The sequence below is a fragment of the Bombus affinis genome, chromosome 9, assembly GCF_024516045.1.
Source record: "Bombus affinis isolate iyBomAffi1 chromosome 9, iyBomAffi1.2, whole genome shotgun sequence".
Lineage (NCBI taxonomy): Eukaryota > Metazoa > Arthropoda > Insecta > Hymenoptera > Apidae > Bombus > Bombus affinis.
This window is the reverse complement of record NC_066352.1, coordinates 6228983-6247334: the sequence shown is the minus strand read 5'-3', so window position 1 is coordinate 6247334 and position 18352 is coordinate 6228983. Positions and strand designations below refer to the sequence as shown.

Genomic DNA, 18352 nt, shown 5'->3' with positions numbered 1-18352 from the left:
TATTTCTTTTAACAGTAGAAGAAGAATACATCTGAGATGTACTGGAAACTTTTAGATGGAGAAGCAATAATATTATTTTTACTGTAAGAGAGCGGAAGAAATTATTACAACAAAGAAATGTAGAAATATCGCGCCAAGTTTATTGTTATCGGATTTTTTTCTTCCATTTATCGCCTTCCGAAGATTAGAAGACTCTCTTAAACCAAATTTCCGAAATAAAATTTTTAGAAATCAAATTCGAACATATGAAAAATGTGTATTCAAGAAAAATATGTATCATTGTCTCTTTAAAAAATTATCGATTTCTGCTACGTGGTATGAAACTTTAAACTACCGGCTGACTGTTAACTGATTGTCAGTTGCAGTAATACAGTGCAGTGTGACATGCATAAATGATTGCTTGGAATAGCTTCATGTTAATCTAAAATGAAATCATTGGACGACATTCTGCAACGCGTTTACTATTATTACCATGTTAATTGATCTACAGGCAGCTATACATTCTAACGTCACTACTTTACACGAAGTTCGTAAGAAATCTTTTAAGCTGTAACAGTTTTATTCCGTCGTAAAGAATAGGCTTGTTTATAACAAATACAATATTAAATCCAACTCCAGTTAAGTTCATAAATGTATGAATTTGCATAAAAAGTCTAGTAATGATATTACAAGCGCTATTTTTCAAATTTATTAAAAAATTCGCTATTATTTGTGTCATCTTCTTGGGATAAACGAAGTTAACAAATTACGTTATTTGTTTTTTGAGAATTGCCCACTAATTGCATTGTGTAATAAAATTTAGGTTAATTAAATTAAATTTGTAATTAGACGAAACGAAATTGACATGTATGTAGCTACGAAGGAAATCGTACCTAAATCGAAAGTGAATAATCAATTATCATTTAAAATTTGAAAACTAATTAAAATCTGATATAAATCTCAGTAAGATAAATCGTATTATATATAATTGAATTGAATTACATTAATAAACTAAATTACATGTTTTTCATATATTTGGGACACTCCTACACGTGTTGCTAAAATATTAATTGCCAACACGAGACTATTGTTCACAAACAAAACAAGGAATGCAAGATAGAATAGAATGCATGGTTCTTGCTAGGCAGCTGCCCTAGAATTTCTGTAATCCAGCAATTTGCTGGGTCCGAGTACAGTGATTTCGTAAAACGCACGATTGTAGTCAGCCTCAATGAGAGGAAGACTACTTCGTGGAATGTGAAGAAATAATAGAATAATAAGAGCTTGACGCCCGTTATGTTTAGAAATAAATTGTAACGCAGAAGAATATGTACTTCATATTCCGTTAAAATATTCTAAGAGAAGAAAACTTAATAAAACCAGTTTGAAATGCTAATTAATTATTTGATAATCTACATTACTAATTTTTATTAATTTGTATAGAATGAAAATTAATTCTAATGCTAAATATCGAATTGTTAATCAGACACTAAGAAAATATTTTTATCTATTTTATATTTAAAATAGCGTTATATTTATATGTATTTATTTAATTCAATATACGTGTCTCATTACTTTTTACTCTATTGTGTATGTCTCTATCCGATTTGACAGTCTGATTTAATTCTACTAAAATCATTTTTTCACTTCAATACGCACGAGTGCTATTAATCAACTTTTATTCTAAAGTAATCAATTACTGTCTAATTGAAACAACAAAATCCTTCCAAAAATATAAAAATATTGTATTTTCAATATTTACACAGCAAAGGTTCCAAAATCTTCACAACCGTAGCCGTTAAAAAATTCGTTTTCCAAATTTTTCAAACCTTTTTTCATTAAACAATTTTTCACGCATGTCAACCAATGCAAATATCGAATGATTAAACGAACCTTATATTATCAAACCCATTTTTCACATTTTTCAAATATTCTGGTAGCATATAAAATTCATGAATACGTTTAGGCAAGTGTGTAGATGAAGAAAGAAAATGGCGAATTTCATCTTTCCCATCGACTCAATAAACTGTGTGCATCAGAGCTCTGAGATGCATTTATTTGACCGAGCGTTTCCATCCATCCGAAAGAGTAGTTTAAAGAAATAAGGATCAGGAAATGTATGATAATTCTGATGCTTCTTCTTGCTCGGTTCTTCGAATGGCCTATGAATTTCAAGCGTGTGCGGTAAGAATACGAACGTTACCATGGAAAATATTCTCGACTACATACGCTTGGAATACTCATGTGAGGTTCTCTCGTCTCACGGCACGTGGATCGGCACTTTTATCTCGGATTTCGGACATTCTGCAAACAATTACGCGAAATTGATTTTTATTAAATTCGCTGTCCACGTCCCTTCATGCAATGTATTCGACGTAACGAATGAAATTGCAGCACCGATTTCAATTCGTCAGACAGTTGCTCTCATGCAAACGTTAAATCGTGCGAATATTAGGATTTCAAACTTCGCGAGCTAGTTCTCAGAGAACTCTATATCTAAGATTCTATGCATTTGAGCACTAGATAATCGAATTTTGATAACGTAAAAATTAAACGCTGTCTGATAAAGATATGTTTGACAATGAGTTGCGAATAATAAAAATATTAAGAAGTGATAAAAGTAAATGTAAGATAGAATACATAGTGAATTTTTAAAAAATATACAAACTATACACTTCCGTGAATTTTGAAGAATTATGTCAAAGTTGAAAGTCTGAGGAATAAATTCTTCTGTAACATTTATTACATTTTGTTTAGGCAATTTTATTTTATGTAACTCTGTTTATTAAAGACATAAGTTTCATGTTTTAATTTAGTTGCCTTTACAGTGTACGTTATGAATCATTTTTTAAAGAATTGTTAACCCATAAATCATAGAGAAAAGAATTATAAAAACACAATTAAGGAAACGAAATGCAAATAGAGATTTGTGCTGTATCTTTTAAATACTATAAGGAGCGTTTTTGCATATTAGATACATTTTCTAAAAATACCTAAATATTCTACAATAAATGTTATCCATATATATATATAGATTTTTCGTACTAGAGGACTGAAACTCGAGAGATAACTAGAAAAATCGATGGATGTCTATTAACAAATAATACGAACTCTTGCAATGAAAGCAATATAAGTAGTTGAACGATTTCTGGAATCAGCAAGCATTAGAAAAGAATGACGGTGCAGCGAGAAACTATTCCTTGCGTGCGCTCTGAACTTTAATCAATTCTCATAGTTCAGGTTCCGAACACTTCTTGGAACGAATTTCAAGGAACCAAGGGAGACCAAGGGAATAATTAAGAGTCGAAAGAATACATTTAATCATTCCGTTTTACAAAGAGAACATTTTCTTTTCACTTGCGTATGTATTATTTAATTTAACAATGTATTTTAACTTTAAATTAAATTTTCACTGCAATCTTACAATTTTTGCACTGATTCCTTTTGCGATGACGGCACATATTTTTTTAAACAAGACAAGACACGTTTTACATAGAAAGCCACACAATGTCGTGTAATATATTCTTAATTAAAGCAATTGAAGAACGAAGGACAGTAATAAAGTATTTAAGATTCTTTTGTACAATAAGCAACCAATTAAAAATGGAAGGATACATAAATTTAACTCAACTCCAGTTAATTCTAAAATAATATAAGTATTGTAAATTATTTAATTCAATAAACTTACCCTAATTGTTTTACCCTTCGCACATATTTTTCTAAAATGAATTTTGTTTCGTAGAGTTCAGGTTCACCCAATTTTATTAAATATCCGACCTTAAAAGTACCACAAATAGTACTTCGAACGTTGCATCTTAAATCAACATGGATACATAGAACATAAAGTATTTGAAAAAGCTTCATTCGTCTTTCTATCAGAAAATTTAAAAATATTCTTCAAGTAAAGTGTACTCTTTGGAAAATTTTCATTATCCTATCAATTATACAGTGACATAATAATATAACAAGGTGGATAATGCAATATAGAGCAATTTAAAACCGTCTGAACAAGGTGCCTGTTCAAACAAGACGTCCGTTCAATTTTTTGATACAATAATGTTATAGTCTCTTTGTATTCAGTCAACTGTGCAATCACTCGGGTTCTATTTGATTCGTTGACAGTGTGCGAGCGAGGTGGAAGGTTTAAAAACCAATTTTCGAACGATTTCGTTGATCGGTCGTTACGTTTAACCGGTCGATAAATACGTTACGACATTTCAGGTAGGAGGTAAAAAAAAAAACGGGGGAAAATTAGTTAATGCAATTCCAAGTCTCCGCATCGTACAGCCAGGCACGCAATTACAAGTTCACACTCTGACGAGACAAAAAACGAATTCAGTCGACAGCTTCGTAATGAATTAACTGTATCCACGTAATTGATGACAGAGAGTTGTTTCATCGGCGAGAAATATCTCGTTCTCTTTCTTTTTCTTTTCCTTTCCTATTATTTTTTCTGTTCCATCGAAACATCAACATAAATGACGCTACAATTAAATGGACACCGTGATCATAATGCGACATTTACTCGGCAATGAACGTATCAAAGTTAAACAACGTTTCTGTTACCATTATTCTAATTTGTTCAGGCTATACTGATACGTATAGGTATATAATCTTATATTTTTTTACTATATAATAACGCCGCATTTAACTATATTAATACACCCTTCTTGTTGTTTCACATTTTTTTAAGTCATAAATACCTTTTTTGTAACGTTCTTTACATTTAAAATATACCTACCTCCGTATTCTCTCAGTACCATAGAATATTAATCGACTTTTTTACGCTTAGGAATAATCAAATAATAAATACATCATCATACGAAAACACGATAAGCTATTTTGAAATTCAATAATCAGTTCCATGTTATTAAATTGTTTGTTACAGTGTTCAATTGTTCGATTCTTTACCAGACCGATTGATCATTTATTTCCAAGAAACCTATATTTGTGAACCCACCAAGTCTTTTTCGACTGTCTCAGTCAAATGATACCGAGATCAAAAAATTAACAAAAGTACGCTTGTCACATTCTCATCATATCATATCATTTATACATCATATCATACACAAAGTATACGCTCACCATGTATCTATATTAAAGCTTTCCACTTTGCATAATTATTGTATAAAAAAACGTTTACAACTTTTTCGATTGGTACGTTCATAGTTTATGTCATTTACCATTACACCCGGTGTAGATTAAACAGTTGTTGACCAACATACATACGCAGAACGTAAAGAGCGAGAGCAATTTTGAAATCGGCTAGCGATAAGCGAGCAACAAGATTGATGATCGAATGATACGCGATGCCTGTCGAAATCCCGGCGAACCGTGGCCCATTCAAATCCGCGGGATTCATGGATCGTTTGTATCGAGCAATATTCCATGGGCCATGGACGAATTCGTCCGTATAAAACACTTTCGGCGACACAAATTAGCTGCAACGCGCAACCCCCATCCTCCGATCCTGTCGACTAAGCGATAATGTCGCGATGTGTACGCGAAATTCGGTTGCGTTACGAAACGAAACGACCCTGTATAAATCCGCACGTATTTCGTTGACACACGCATGCCTGCACGTATACGTATGTGCACAATTTCGAAAGAAAGCAGAATAGCTAGAATGTTCATACGTTGTTCGAGAACAAAAATACCTGCAAAGGTTTCACTGGCTCCGTTTTCTAATTTTTTCCCGACTGAATCCTCATTTGATGTTAAATTGATACAGTTGGTGATAAAAAATCAATGGAATAAACGGATAAACAATTAAATTTACTTTTTCGTTGTAAACTCTTTCGTCGAATGTGAAAGAATGAAATTCCCGTATACTCAGTCATAAAATTATACAGTACTAATAAAACTCGGTTTCTCAATTTACCTCTCATTTAGTGATAAATTGATACGGTAGTAAAAAGTCAAGTAAAAAATGTAAATTGTTGAATCTGCGAATTCTTTTGTCGAAGAGGAACAATGAAGTTTCTGTATATTTAGGAATACGATCGTTCGCAACTAATAAAACAATTTATACGGCATATCGCTGTTTTACATTTATTCCAACTTTTCAAATCAGCATAAGAAGTGCATGAGAATGAAATAAAATTTTACGAGATCAGGTTACAAATGTTTTTTATTAAAATCGAAGTCTTATTATGGTATTACGATTTATTACGAGAGTTATCGATATTTCTTATCAAATGGGAAAGGCGTAATCTGCGCATAAAAATAAGAGGACAGTCCTATTGAAATTGTAAGAACTGATAGATTAAGACACTTATAATAGAATAATAATCGTTTTGAATAAATTGTCTTGTATACATTTTATTTACAGTGAAATAAATTTCTTATAAAATCTTTTACAAATTTTCTAAAAGAAAATGTTTTCTATACGTTCCATTCTATGTTTTAATAAACAAAATTACATTCTTTTCGTCTGCTACAGTGTCAGATCACTTGCACTCGCCCATACAGTACCGCCGTAACCTGCAAAATTATAATTTATGTGACTTTAACAGCGAAAAATATTGTACAACGTACAGTAGTACTGACTTACAAGTAGTATAACCTTACGAATTCCGCGATCGTGAAACTACCATAAGAAAATATTTCCAGTAATCTTATTTATTTAGAATAAATTTCGAAATAAATTTATATAACATATTTACTATTGTTTTAATACTCCAATTCGAGGACTTAATATTAACGTCCTTATCAGTCTTCAGTGTTGTAACAACAACGTCTGCTGAAAACTTACTTATGATAGTACGCTTAACTGTCTTAGTAATAGAGACCAGGGTTAGGTAGATTATGTTCTAATCAGACATGTTAAGCATATTAGACTGGATTAGGTTTTGGGTTGGTTAAGGCAAGATTAGACTATATTGGTTACATATGCCTTTGACTGTGCTAGGTTAGTTGTACACAATGATATTTGAAGCACAATCAACAAATTTAAAATGAAAATACATATACATGGTTAACGTTATTAGTAATGGATATACCATTTTACTAGTTAACATTTATGTAAGTAAAAAAATACAAATATTATATCTGTCAAAGTGGTTTAAAGTTAGAAGAGTATTTTAGTATTACCTCAATTTTCTTCAAAAGTAAAGAAAAAAATTTAGATTTAATTCATAATTTCGTCCATTTTTTATGTAATTTTAAAGGTGTAAAAACATATAAAATATTCAAAGTGATGTAGTAAAGTAGTTATTTGACTTTAAAAAAAAAAAAATTTTTAAGACTGATTATCTTATAAATGTCTAATAAAGGACACATGTAATTTGATAAGATTTTACTCGACCCTCGCCTGTTTCTTACGCGAATCTGACACACTGCGATAAATATAACAAAATATATCTACCTAGCTGAAATCATATTCAGAAAAATATGAATAATTATAAAAATTACATAAATATTCGCGGTTTAATAATCGTTAATGTCATCTCACAGTTGAACGTGTAAGACATGACATTTCAGGTTTTTGGTGAAAAACGTTATCGTCGACGGGAGAATAATATCCATAGAACGGGTTCTTTATTAGCAGCACTTGGGTCTAAGGATAGAAATTTTTCGCGCTAGACGAGGTAGACTTTGCGCTGGTACGGATATGAATTTCATATTTTACGATAATACCGTGGGATGTTCTTAAAGTAAACGAATCTGGGCCTGCTGCAGTTTTCACGTAGTCGAAGAAAAATTGTACTTTCTTCTGAATTCCGTGGAACGTCGATGAGAATGACTTTTATATCGATTAGTACTATCTGAATTCCATTCATCTCGTCGTAAATATCGAAGATTGAAAAACCAGATTGCAGCTTAAATCATAATACGCTGTTTCATCCCTGCGTCAATGAGAATTGACTTTTGATATTAATTTCCGTATCTCTCTGAAAATTGGAATTAAACTCAACCGCATTCAACCGTTTATATACTCCTTTGATCAACGTACTGCTATATGTCGATCAGTTCCATGTCAAAAAATTAATTCGTGTTGATGCAAAAATTTCTAAATGTAAAAAGTTATAAAAAAGAACTGTACAGAATTCTAATTTCAATTAACGACGGACATAAATGAATATATATATAAATAATTGACTTTTAGGTATTTTATTCTAGTTAGTATTTAACATCTATTAATCATGTCTAGAGTTTGCATTATAATATTATTTGATTCGCTATACCTTTATTGTTTCATATACTATATAATAAATTTTATTGTAATATGTTTCATTAAATAACTATTTAGCATGAGCAACTCTATATTTATCTATCAAGATTTCTATAACCCTAAAACTACATGTCAAGTTTACTGCTTATATTATTATATTTCATTGTTAATTATGTATTGCCACAGTATACTAACTTAATAATACAATGTTTCAAGGCAATCTCGTTTCAAACGTAAGGCAATCGAAAAGATTCGAAATGAATGTAGCGATGAATAAATACAAATCGACTGTAGATCAATGGAAATCGATTTGCTTGCTGAAACGCGTGTACTAATACTGGTTCCGCAAGTTCATCTGTTTCAGTGAGAATTGGTCAATACCATGATGCTCCCTTCCATTAGCTTAAACAGCGTAATTGGACATTGTCAATTCGAGAACATAATTCTCTCCGTAAATAGGGACTAACGATTATACTTAGAATTCATGGAAATGGAGACGCTGCATTTTACTGCAGGCGTCAATTATAATACTTGACAAGAATATATACACTGATTAGGTAATTTTAGAGGATTTACTGTTTTAACCAAAGAGCTTAAAGGGAGACATAAGTTACCTTACTTTTTTTATTAGGGATGCGAGATAATCGATGTTGAATTTCGTAACAAGACTTGCAATCATATATTCAATTATCAATTAAATTGTTGTGTACAGTAATCTCAAAACCAACTGCTTTTTCATTACGCTATAGTCACACACACATACATGAAATCTTCACTACATTTTATGCTCATACTTAATCTTTGACGTCCATATTTTTACCATACTATACCCATTTAATCTCTCAGATTAGTAATTTTGTTCATTAAAATGTTTCATTATGTACTTGTTCGTTATGGCTCTTTGCAATTGAAAAAGCTCAATCGTTGGGATTCTGAAAATTCTTTACTACATTTCAGCTAAGATAAAAATTCAAACTTCTGTCAGAAACGAGTAGTCGCAGTTTAGAATTTACATATTTATACATATATTACATACCACAAAATGACACATAATTTTCATACAAAATTCAGATTTATATTTTTGCATATACACTTTATCCAAGCTATTATACAACTCGTGCCAGAAAATTTCATAATTTTCAATTTGCATTCGGTTAGTACGATATCACACGCGTATCGTAAAATTACATGGCAAATCTGATTGTCAAACATGTTGAAACCTATAATTAGGATATTGAAACGTAGGTAAACGTTAAACCAATGTAGGCAAAGTTTTCTCAGTTGAAACAGATCCATCTTGTTTCTCTCTCTCCAATTTTCTACGAATCCCTCCGTAAAATTTGTTTATATTTGAAAATGTGAAATCATATTTGCAGTTGCTGTACAAAATGGGCGTAGATTGGTAGTGGCTGTAAAAGCAATCAGGTTAGAACAGCAGTCATAGACGGAAGACGATAACATAACTGAAATTCGATTAGTCGTTCTATAGTTTTGCGAATCACCGGTTTATCACCGACAAGGTGAGAGGGTAAACGGTTATTTCCCTCGCTTCAGTTCGCGGTAATCGGTTCTAGTTTCAGCTGTCGTTCGGGTTCTAGATAAGTGAGAGAGGTGGCGGCGTGCAACAACGATCTTCGTGCGTTGTGAATTCGCTCGATTGTAAAATTAAATGCGATAATAGCCGGTCTAAACTCCCTACTCGTTAGCTCGTTGAAGTGGCGTGTGCATCACGAGACACCAATTAGTGCTCGGTAAAACGAGTGCTACTAACGTTCTACCATTTTGTATCCTGCAATTAATTTTGGAACAATTCCTATTCTCTTGTGGTCACTCTTGTTATGCTAACATTTGACGAGAGTTGGTTCGTATGTGATATACAACAATCTTAATGGTATAATTGTAATAAATAATTATTTGGTTAATATTGGAACTTGCGATATGTAATTATAATCCAAATGGTACAATATCATTATTATTATTATTATGAGATTTAAGGTATTTGAAGTTATGTTATTTTCAAAAGTTTGGTAATTTAGGTATTACACGCGTTTTTCTAATTTTATTTTATACGTCATATAAATTTGTTAAGAGAGTATAATAATAATATTGGAATGCGCTACTTATTTGTTTTCGTAATGCTTCAATGTAATAGATATAGTAAAATCTCAAAGATTGTGTGCTATATATGTACTATATATTCCTGTCTAATTACCTAAATACTCATCTAAAATATCAAAAATGTTTTTTCTACCTTATCGTCTTCCTCTCCTTAATTAGATAAAAAATTTCAACGCAAATTTCATATTTTTGAAACGAGCACGTGCAGATGACTCTCGACTAACATGATGCTATTGTACATACGTTTTTGATGTAAAATTTGCAGAAGCTTTCAATTAAGGTGGTACTTCGAAAACACGGTTTTGTATCGAATATTGTCCCAAACCGAAGTTGTTAACGTTGTTTGGCAACGTATTTCCATTGATCAATGTTGAATGTTTTATTCAATGTGATTTCGATGTAACATGTTACGGACATTCGTTCCAAGCGATAGTTACCTGTTCCAATCCGCAAAAATGTACGAAACGATGACATAAAAATATAATACATATTGTATCTGCGCAATTATCCACGATGTTACGAAATACTCTCATTTAAAATTTCAAATGAAATAATTCACGGTTGTATCCCAACCATTCAACTTCTAAGTTTATTGTCACAATAGAGCCAGTACATAGGGTGTCCCGCAATTTTTCCATAAAACGAAGCATTAATTCCTAACAAGTCCTTTCTTACTTTTAGCTCTTTTATGTAGAAGGATTCCATTTTAATCATAAAGTGATATTAAAATTAAAAATCAGCAAATATTATATTTACCGTGTCTTTTCCTGTAGTCTTCGAGCGATAGTTTCATTTTGACAAGAACTTGGGACACCCTGTATGTACGATACCGTACATATGTCGCCAGGAGCCACGATTTCCTCGAGCCGTTCTTGTTATTCTTCCAACACGAATGAAACTTATATCGTTAATATTTTGTAACAATACCACGACCTACTTTATACCATTATTCGGATTGTCTCGAAAGATTTGTCGACAGCGTTCGAAAATCCAATATACTTAATGGAAAGTCGAATGCGTGCGGTTGAACTACGAAAGGTCTCGTTTATTTCAAATCAATCGATTCGAGATTCTCTCAGTGCGCTCTTCTTTTTCGTTCTAGAAAATCTTCCCGGTAGTGGCGAAATGCAGATTGTTACAACACGATTCGTTTAACCCGCAGTGGAACGCCTTGTTACAGAATTAAATCAACGAAATGGCTGTGAACAAGATTAATTCGATCCGTATCCACCGGCATTGCTACTACCCAGATGTATAATACATAATATATTCCATCGCCGTTAGAAGGAAAATAGTTGCACTGATTCTCGGGTGTAATTCCATAATTGTCTAAAATATTCTGATTAGAATGATTCGACTGTACTTCGAACTACTGCGATATTAATCTTTCTAAATATTATTTTTTTTTTTTTTTTTTTATAGAATATATGAACGTCCATGAAGAATTTAACAATAGAGCTATTAGAATGGTCGAATTGATCACTCGGATCATTCGTTATACATATGTCATAGGAATTTTAGAAATTCACAGTGCAGATTCTAGAAATTTGGATGATTGTGAAATATGCGGATTGAAGTTTGCTTTTTCTGATTGCATATATATGTATATCAGCTTCCTCTGTATATATTTTATATCTTAATCAATATGTTCGTATTCCGAATGCATTTTTAATCCCTTTATAATGATTGTACAAAAATTATCTTCAAAAATTGAATAGAGATAGTTAATCAAGCTTCTATTTCATCCTTCGGTTTTCTTCTTCCGCATGCAGCTATGTCGACGGGAAATATCATAAAACTAACTACCTAATCTGTTCCTCATAGCCGCCTGAATATTGGATATGTTGCTCGACTAGGTAGCAAAATGGCGGTATAATGTCGTTTGTATCGTTTGAACGAGGCACGAATAACCGACCTGTCGACGATGAGTAGAAGAGATACACTCATGGAATTATTATGTTTCAGTTCTACCCGAAGGCACGCCCATTATCGTATCGGAACGCGAACGTTACGATGCCGGAGACACTTTGAGGGCAAATTGTAGCTTACCACCCTCCAAACCACCGGCTCATCTCTCATTCACTCTGAACAACGTGGCGGTAAGTGATACCTATAATCCACGCGTCATTATCGAATCCGCAGTTAAGGGAAACCCGTGAAATTAATGGTTTAGGAGCGTTTCTACACAACCTGCAGAGTGTCTAACGTTATTGATTCGAATGTTCATTCGTATGTATTGTTGTTGATAGTTTGGATGATGGATACGTTGATTCGAAATACGCTGATGAATTGAAGTCAAATTCTCTATTTGTTCTTTATTCGTTCATTAGAAATCTGCAGTATAAATCCCTTATTTTTATTTAGTCCAAAGCTTGTTGAGCTGTTAATCACGTTCCATTTAATTCTGTAAACTTAATTATTTCGTTCCCAATTTGTTCTTTTATGTCATAAATTAACGCCGATAGACCGTTTGATGCAATTAAGCAGATTTTTCGTTTCTCTCATGATTTACTCGTATTTTATAATAACTTTTATGGAGATCGTAAATAAATCATACGAAAGTTAAGCTTGCATTCCTTGAGACTTTCTCAACCTGATTGTGTTTTTCTATCGTTAAAAGATTTTCTTTTTATTTTAAGGAGAATGTAAAAAACGGTTGCGATGTGACATAATTAATGTAGTATAATTTCTTGTTTGAATTTTATGATGAAATTTCTCTTGAAACGTAAAAAGTCCTTTATTTATTGAAACTGAAACCTTCACAAAAAGAAAAAATATATTGGAATGATTTATCAAAATGAACTTATATATGAAACATACATAAGAGCTCCAAAGTTTGTTTCATTTCAATGATATTAATCTGTAGATAATAAAATCTACAATATCTGTAATTCTATAATAGAATAAAATTCTACGATATTTATGTTTATCTTTCCAAATTTTTGGATATACTATCAACTTCCCATTTTCTATAAATCACTAATGACTATTCGTTACATTACTAATACATTATTTGAGATGTGAAAATTCCATTAACATGCATTATCGAAGCTATTCTATATTCGAGATTGTAGCGTTGAAGTATCCATAGAAATCGATACGGGCAGATACGACGGTACATCCTGAAGCGATCTCGAAATTTCACGAAGTAAAGCCTTCCCGCGCCGTCCGCCTTCCCCCTTGCCGAAGAACTTTTTCCTTAAACGCTTTTCCGTGTCATCGAAAATAATTTTCAATGCTGACGTTGGATACTTTTCTATGTGTATACGTATACACAACTAAAATAATTGCATGATATACGAGGGAAACGTAGAAGTTATCGTAGTATGAAAGTTTGAGAGGTTGGTCTATAAAAGTTAAAGAGGTTAAGCAAAGAAGAAGAGAACTTTTCCCCTTGAAAGATCTTCCGGGGCGTACTCTGTGTACATTAGTCTCAGTGCCTACGACCGCCAAAGATTTGTTTCTCGTAATTTTTAAATTCAATCTCCTTTGAATGATTACCTGCAAAGAGAATTTTCATCTACCGTTCTTAATATACAGAGGCTCACGAAAATATTTCATAGCTTATCATACAAAATATTTATATACGTATACACGTATGTTGTGTGTGTTGTGGAATATATTTTGAAATTTTATCACCACTATAAGAACATACGTTTATCGTATTGGTAAAATTTGGGATCAATTTTAGTAAATGTATATAGAAGTTACACGATATTCACTGTAAATATGTAATTAGTAAAAGAAAATTAAAGTAAACGTGAATAGCCATCTTCAGCACGAGAGAATGAGGAATCTAAAGAATTCGAAGCAGTATTTCATACGTTATAACGCAATATAATAAAAATCTCTAATCTACCATAAACTTAAACTGAGAAATAAATTTCCACGAAACATTCTTCCGTATTGGAACTTCATTATCCTATATTTGAATTCATAATGCGTTAGAAAGAGGCCAAGATCAATAAATACAGTTTTAATAAAGTACAGCTACATACCAACGGAACACAGCGAATAAACTTTCGTGAAATTTTAGTCGCGTGGAAGTTAGTTAAGCCATATATCGCTACCGCTGCTGTACGATCCAAATGCGAGGAACATTTCATTTTCTAGATGCACGTATTTAGCCATATCGAATAATGAGATCCTACGTCGTCATCCTCGGGGACTACGAGCAATACGGTGGCAGCGGATACACGCTGACTTCCACGTTGATGAAAGTTCGCTGGTAACATTTTTCTCGCTGCGTAATTCAATTTTTGCTTTGAATTAATTGATTGCAAAAAGTTTTCATCAAATTGTAGCCGAAAAAAAGGAGAATGAGAAAAAAGAAGAATGGCACGGACTACACTGATTCACGAAAGCGTTCGAATATTTGTGGACACTTTTTATAGATATATCATGTGTCTTATACGAAACATTCTGACATTTTATTAGCACTATACCGAGACCTGACTATTATAATTACATAAAGTTTGTAACGGAACTGAAAACGTATATGGAAGCAACAAGATGCTTAGTTCAAGTATATATTTCGTAGAATGTTGATTTTTCAGTTTCTGCTTATCTTTCATTGAATATTTGCAGTAAATATCTTGTAACTTTAATACAAATTTCCCGACTGGTTTTAAATTTGACAAATGTAATTATGATAGTCGTGGCTCACTATAATACTAATTAAATTTCAAAACGTTTTACACTGACTACAAAATGTATTATTTTCCAATGAAGTGTTTTTTGTTTTACTAGCTTTCACATTTAATTTTCATAATAGGTATTAAGTTTTTGTAGTCATATGAAAGTAATATGAAATTATATGAAACATAATATAATTGGACTTAATTAATTAATATACGAATGTTGTAATAAATACAACGGTATAAAAATGTTTTTTATAGCTATTGCACATAATAAAATGTACAATGTGTATATAAAAGTTTCCTACAGTAAGTGTTCAAATACTTTGGCGACTTTCACTGTAGGAAGAAACTAGACATCGAATAATTTCGTAAGCTACACGACAGAAGCCAGCAACGGTCGTCCTCTGCCTTTGTCAAATTCCATTACCGGTGGATTTTCATGGCGATGGCGAAGGGAGGACACGGGACGGGGGAAGTATGTTATTTTCTCGAACACGCGCCATTGTAAAAAGGGTCGCCGCGACGGAACAACGTACGGTTATGAAGAAAATCGACCTTAGGTGCTTCACACGATGAGACTGAGAGAAAATTAGTAGTACGCGTGCACACGAGATACCTTGGCTTATGAGGAATTGCGAGGTTGGCAGGTGAGAAGATTGGTTTTGCTGGTTTTTACTGGTAATACCATTTCGAGGAATCCGTCGAATTTCCAGAGAACATTTCGTACCTCGGCAAGAAATAAGTCATTTCGGTAACAACGTTTCGTAGACTGTTCAAACCAGTCGAAACTAAGTACACCCGCTTCGGAACAGATATGTAATTTGTGCGCTTGCATATTTACAGTGTTGACGGAACAGCGTGTTCATTCGGTTTCGAACAGTCAATTCTGATCTATTACTTGTTGTTGATTATTCTCATTGTTGAGCAGATTTTAACTTAAAAATATGAAATGTACGCAATACACATAGTAGGAAGAGTACACGTTATAATTTTTGAGAGATTATATTTAATATCAATATTTTGCTGGAACACATTTTTATTTATGCACTGTTCTTTTTTTTTTTAGTTGTGCTTATAAAAATATGAATTTATGTAAATATTCGCAGTTATGACGATGCATTTTATTTCGTCAGATATAATATTTAACCCTATATGTAACGCTACGAGATAAATACAAAACATGTATTTATATTTCTACCATTTTCTCTTTTTAAATATTTTGTGTCATTTATTTGATATTACGATTTTATACTTTATTAACGTTACATTTTGCATTATTTTACTTTTATTATGTATTAGTCATTAATATCATACTATTAATGATACTTCGTGTTTTAGATGAGAAATTACAATCGATTATAATCTTCTTTTGTTCACAAGTAAATATACGATCAAAGAGAATTAAAGATGCGTTTAAAACGATAATTGTAGCTTTCTCGAAAACGTTTCCTAAACAGTAAATTGAATTGAAAGGTATTAACAGCCTAGAATCTTCCTTCCCTATATATCGATGACAGTTGCCATTGCTAAATTATTGGACTTAAGGAGAAAAAAATCTATCGATGGCCCGGATTGCTCAATTGATAGAGCAGCGCTTGGTAAATGAAAGATCTGGATTCGAATCCCGGACAAGCAATCCGATCGGCCTATTTTTTCTCCTTACAATAGAAACTGCTGAATGCCACCGCAGAACATATAAGACATTAATTGCAGACCATCAGATCAAATTCTATGTATGTATTTTTTGTGTCGTGTATTGCTTTCATTCAGAGTCTTAAATCATTAGAGAACTACGAATTTTTATGCATTTATAAGAAATTTAAACATGTAAAAGTACACAAAATAAATGTTCAAAAATATTCAAAGTACAATAATCGTTAAAATATTTAATACATGAAACAAATCTCTGTTTAAATTTCATTTCTTTAATTGTATTTAAGAAATATGATTTTGAATAAATATCCACAACCTTGTCATTATTTTTCAAAATTTTTATACGAGTAATTTTCGAAACTTTCTTGCCACGCTTCGTAATATCAGCCAATATCAGTTTCTTAAAACATTCCTTCAAACAGTAACGGCATACAAGTAGCCGCCTTAGACGGTATTAATTGTCAAAGGGTAAAGTTTAAGTTAATTGTAAACAGTAAGCGGATCTCAAGGGTATGTAATGAAGTACAGGATCCTCTTTGAATTGCGCATTCTCGAGCATCGTATACGTTGTACTTTTTAAACAATTTTAAAGTAGTACATCGGCCCTTGTTAAGGAGAATACTTTGAATGTGTTGTTTAAAGCCGTATAAAGGAATGATGAATGAATTATATTCTTTAATTTATAAAATAGTATCTTTCGATAAACTCAGAAAGGGACAGTCACTATTGGATATTAGATGTTTCGAAACTCCGATAATATTTTATAAGTTTCACATAGATTTTTCTACGATCTTTTTTGACATCAAATTATCCTTTTTTAAGGGGTAAATCAGCTTTTGATATTATAAATATTTTTACTCTTTTTGTTTGTTGTAATGGGTTATTCAACATTGAATTCATATATGTGTCGATTTTTATATTTTTTTATTCACCAATGACTTTCTTACATATTGCCTGATTTATGCTTGACATATTCTACTTATTGAATTATCTTTGTTGTCTATTATATTTATTATATTTTTTTGTCTATATTTTTTATTATTGTATTTGTTTGTCTATTTGTTTTATTATTTATATTACTTATCGTACATACTGCAGCAATAAAATGCAAAAAATTCTACGTTTCACTTAAGCGCTTGTAAAACGTGACACACTATTTACTTCTACTTTTGAACAAAATTACGATTAACCGCGGGGAAACTAACTTTTAATGACGAAACTTCCCTCGCTACAACAAATTATTACTTTCAGTTGTACTTACCGTTTTCAGAATTTTACGATTGGTAATGAGGCTCGCAGCATACAAATTACTGGCAGTTTACTTGAAAATCAGTGACAAGAACGTTTCAACAATAATCATAAATTAATCAAAGAGGAAAACAGGAGCTTTATATAGGAATCGTAAAAGCAATAGAAAGTAAATTTGCGAAACTCATGATACATAATAGTTTTCCTACTTCTTATTAATTATTTACATTTTCATTTTATACTGAAATATAATATATAATCGATATATATCAAAACCTTTTAGAACAACGATTAAAATATATCGTAGATATTGGTGAGATTATAATTAAAATATTATATACACTGGTCCTTTACAATCTGAGATTCCAAATAAGGTAGTAACAAGAATTCATCTTCGATTGCTTATCGTAGTTACACTTTTCTAATTTATCAATTAAATCACATTATCATTTCGTTTTCAACATAAAATAAAGAACATAGTAATTTCAAAGATCTTATAAAAATGGATAACATTAATCAAAATTCTATTCTCTTTCTATAA

General features: G+C 31.8%; 1 protein-coding gene and 1 long non-coding RNA gene across 2 annotated transcripts in view; one reads left to right on the top strand and one right to left on the bottom strand.

The window, feature by feature from the left end:
* LOC126920759 (uncharacterized) overlaps positions 1–18352 on the top strand; it is a 212134-nt gene that overhangs the window by 115678 nt on the left and 78104 nt on the right. The window contains exon 4 of the mRNA XM_050731512.1: positions 12236–12369. Coding sequence (XP_050587469.1) covers positions 12236–12369 — 134 coding nt within the window. The remainder of the gene's footprint in view (positions 1–12235; positions 12370–18352) is intronic.
* LOC126920766 (uncharacterized) overlaps positions 6370–18352 on the bottom strand; it is a 123665-nt gene continuing 111682 nt past the window's right edge. Inside the window, exon 4 of the long non-coding RNA XR_007712085.1 lies at positions 6370–6462. This is a non-coding gene — a long non-coding RNA (uncharacterized LOC126920766). The remainder of the gene's footprint in view (positions 6463–18352) is intronic.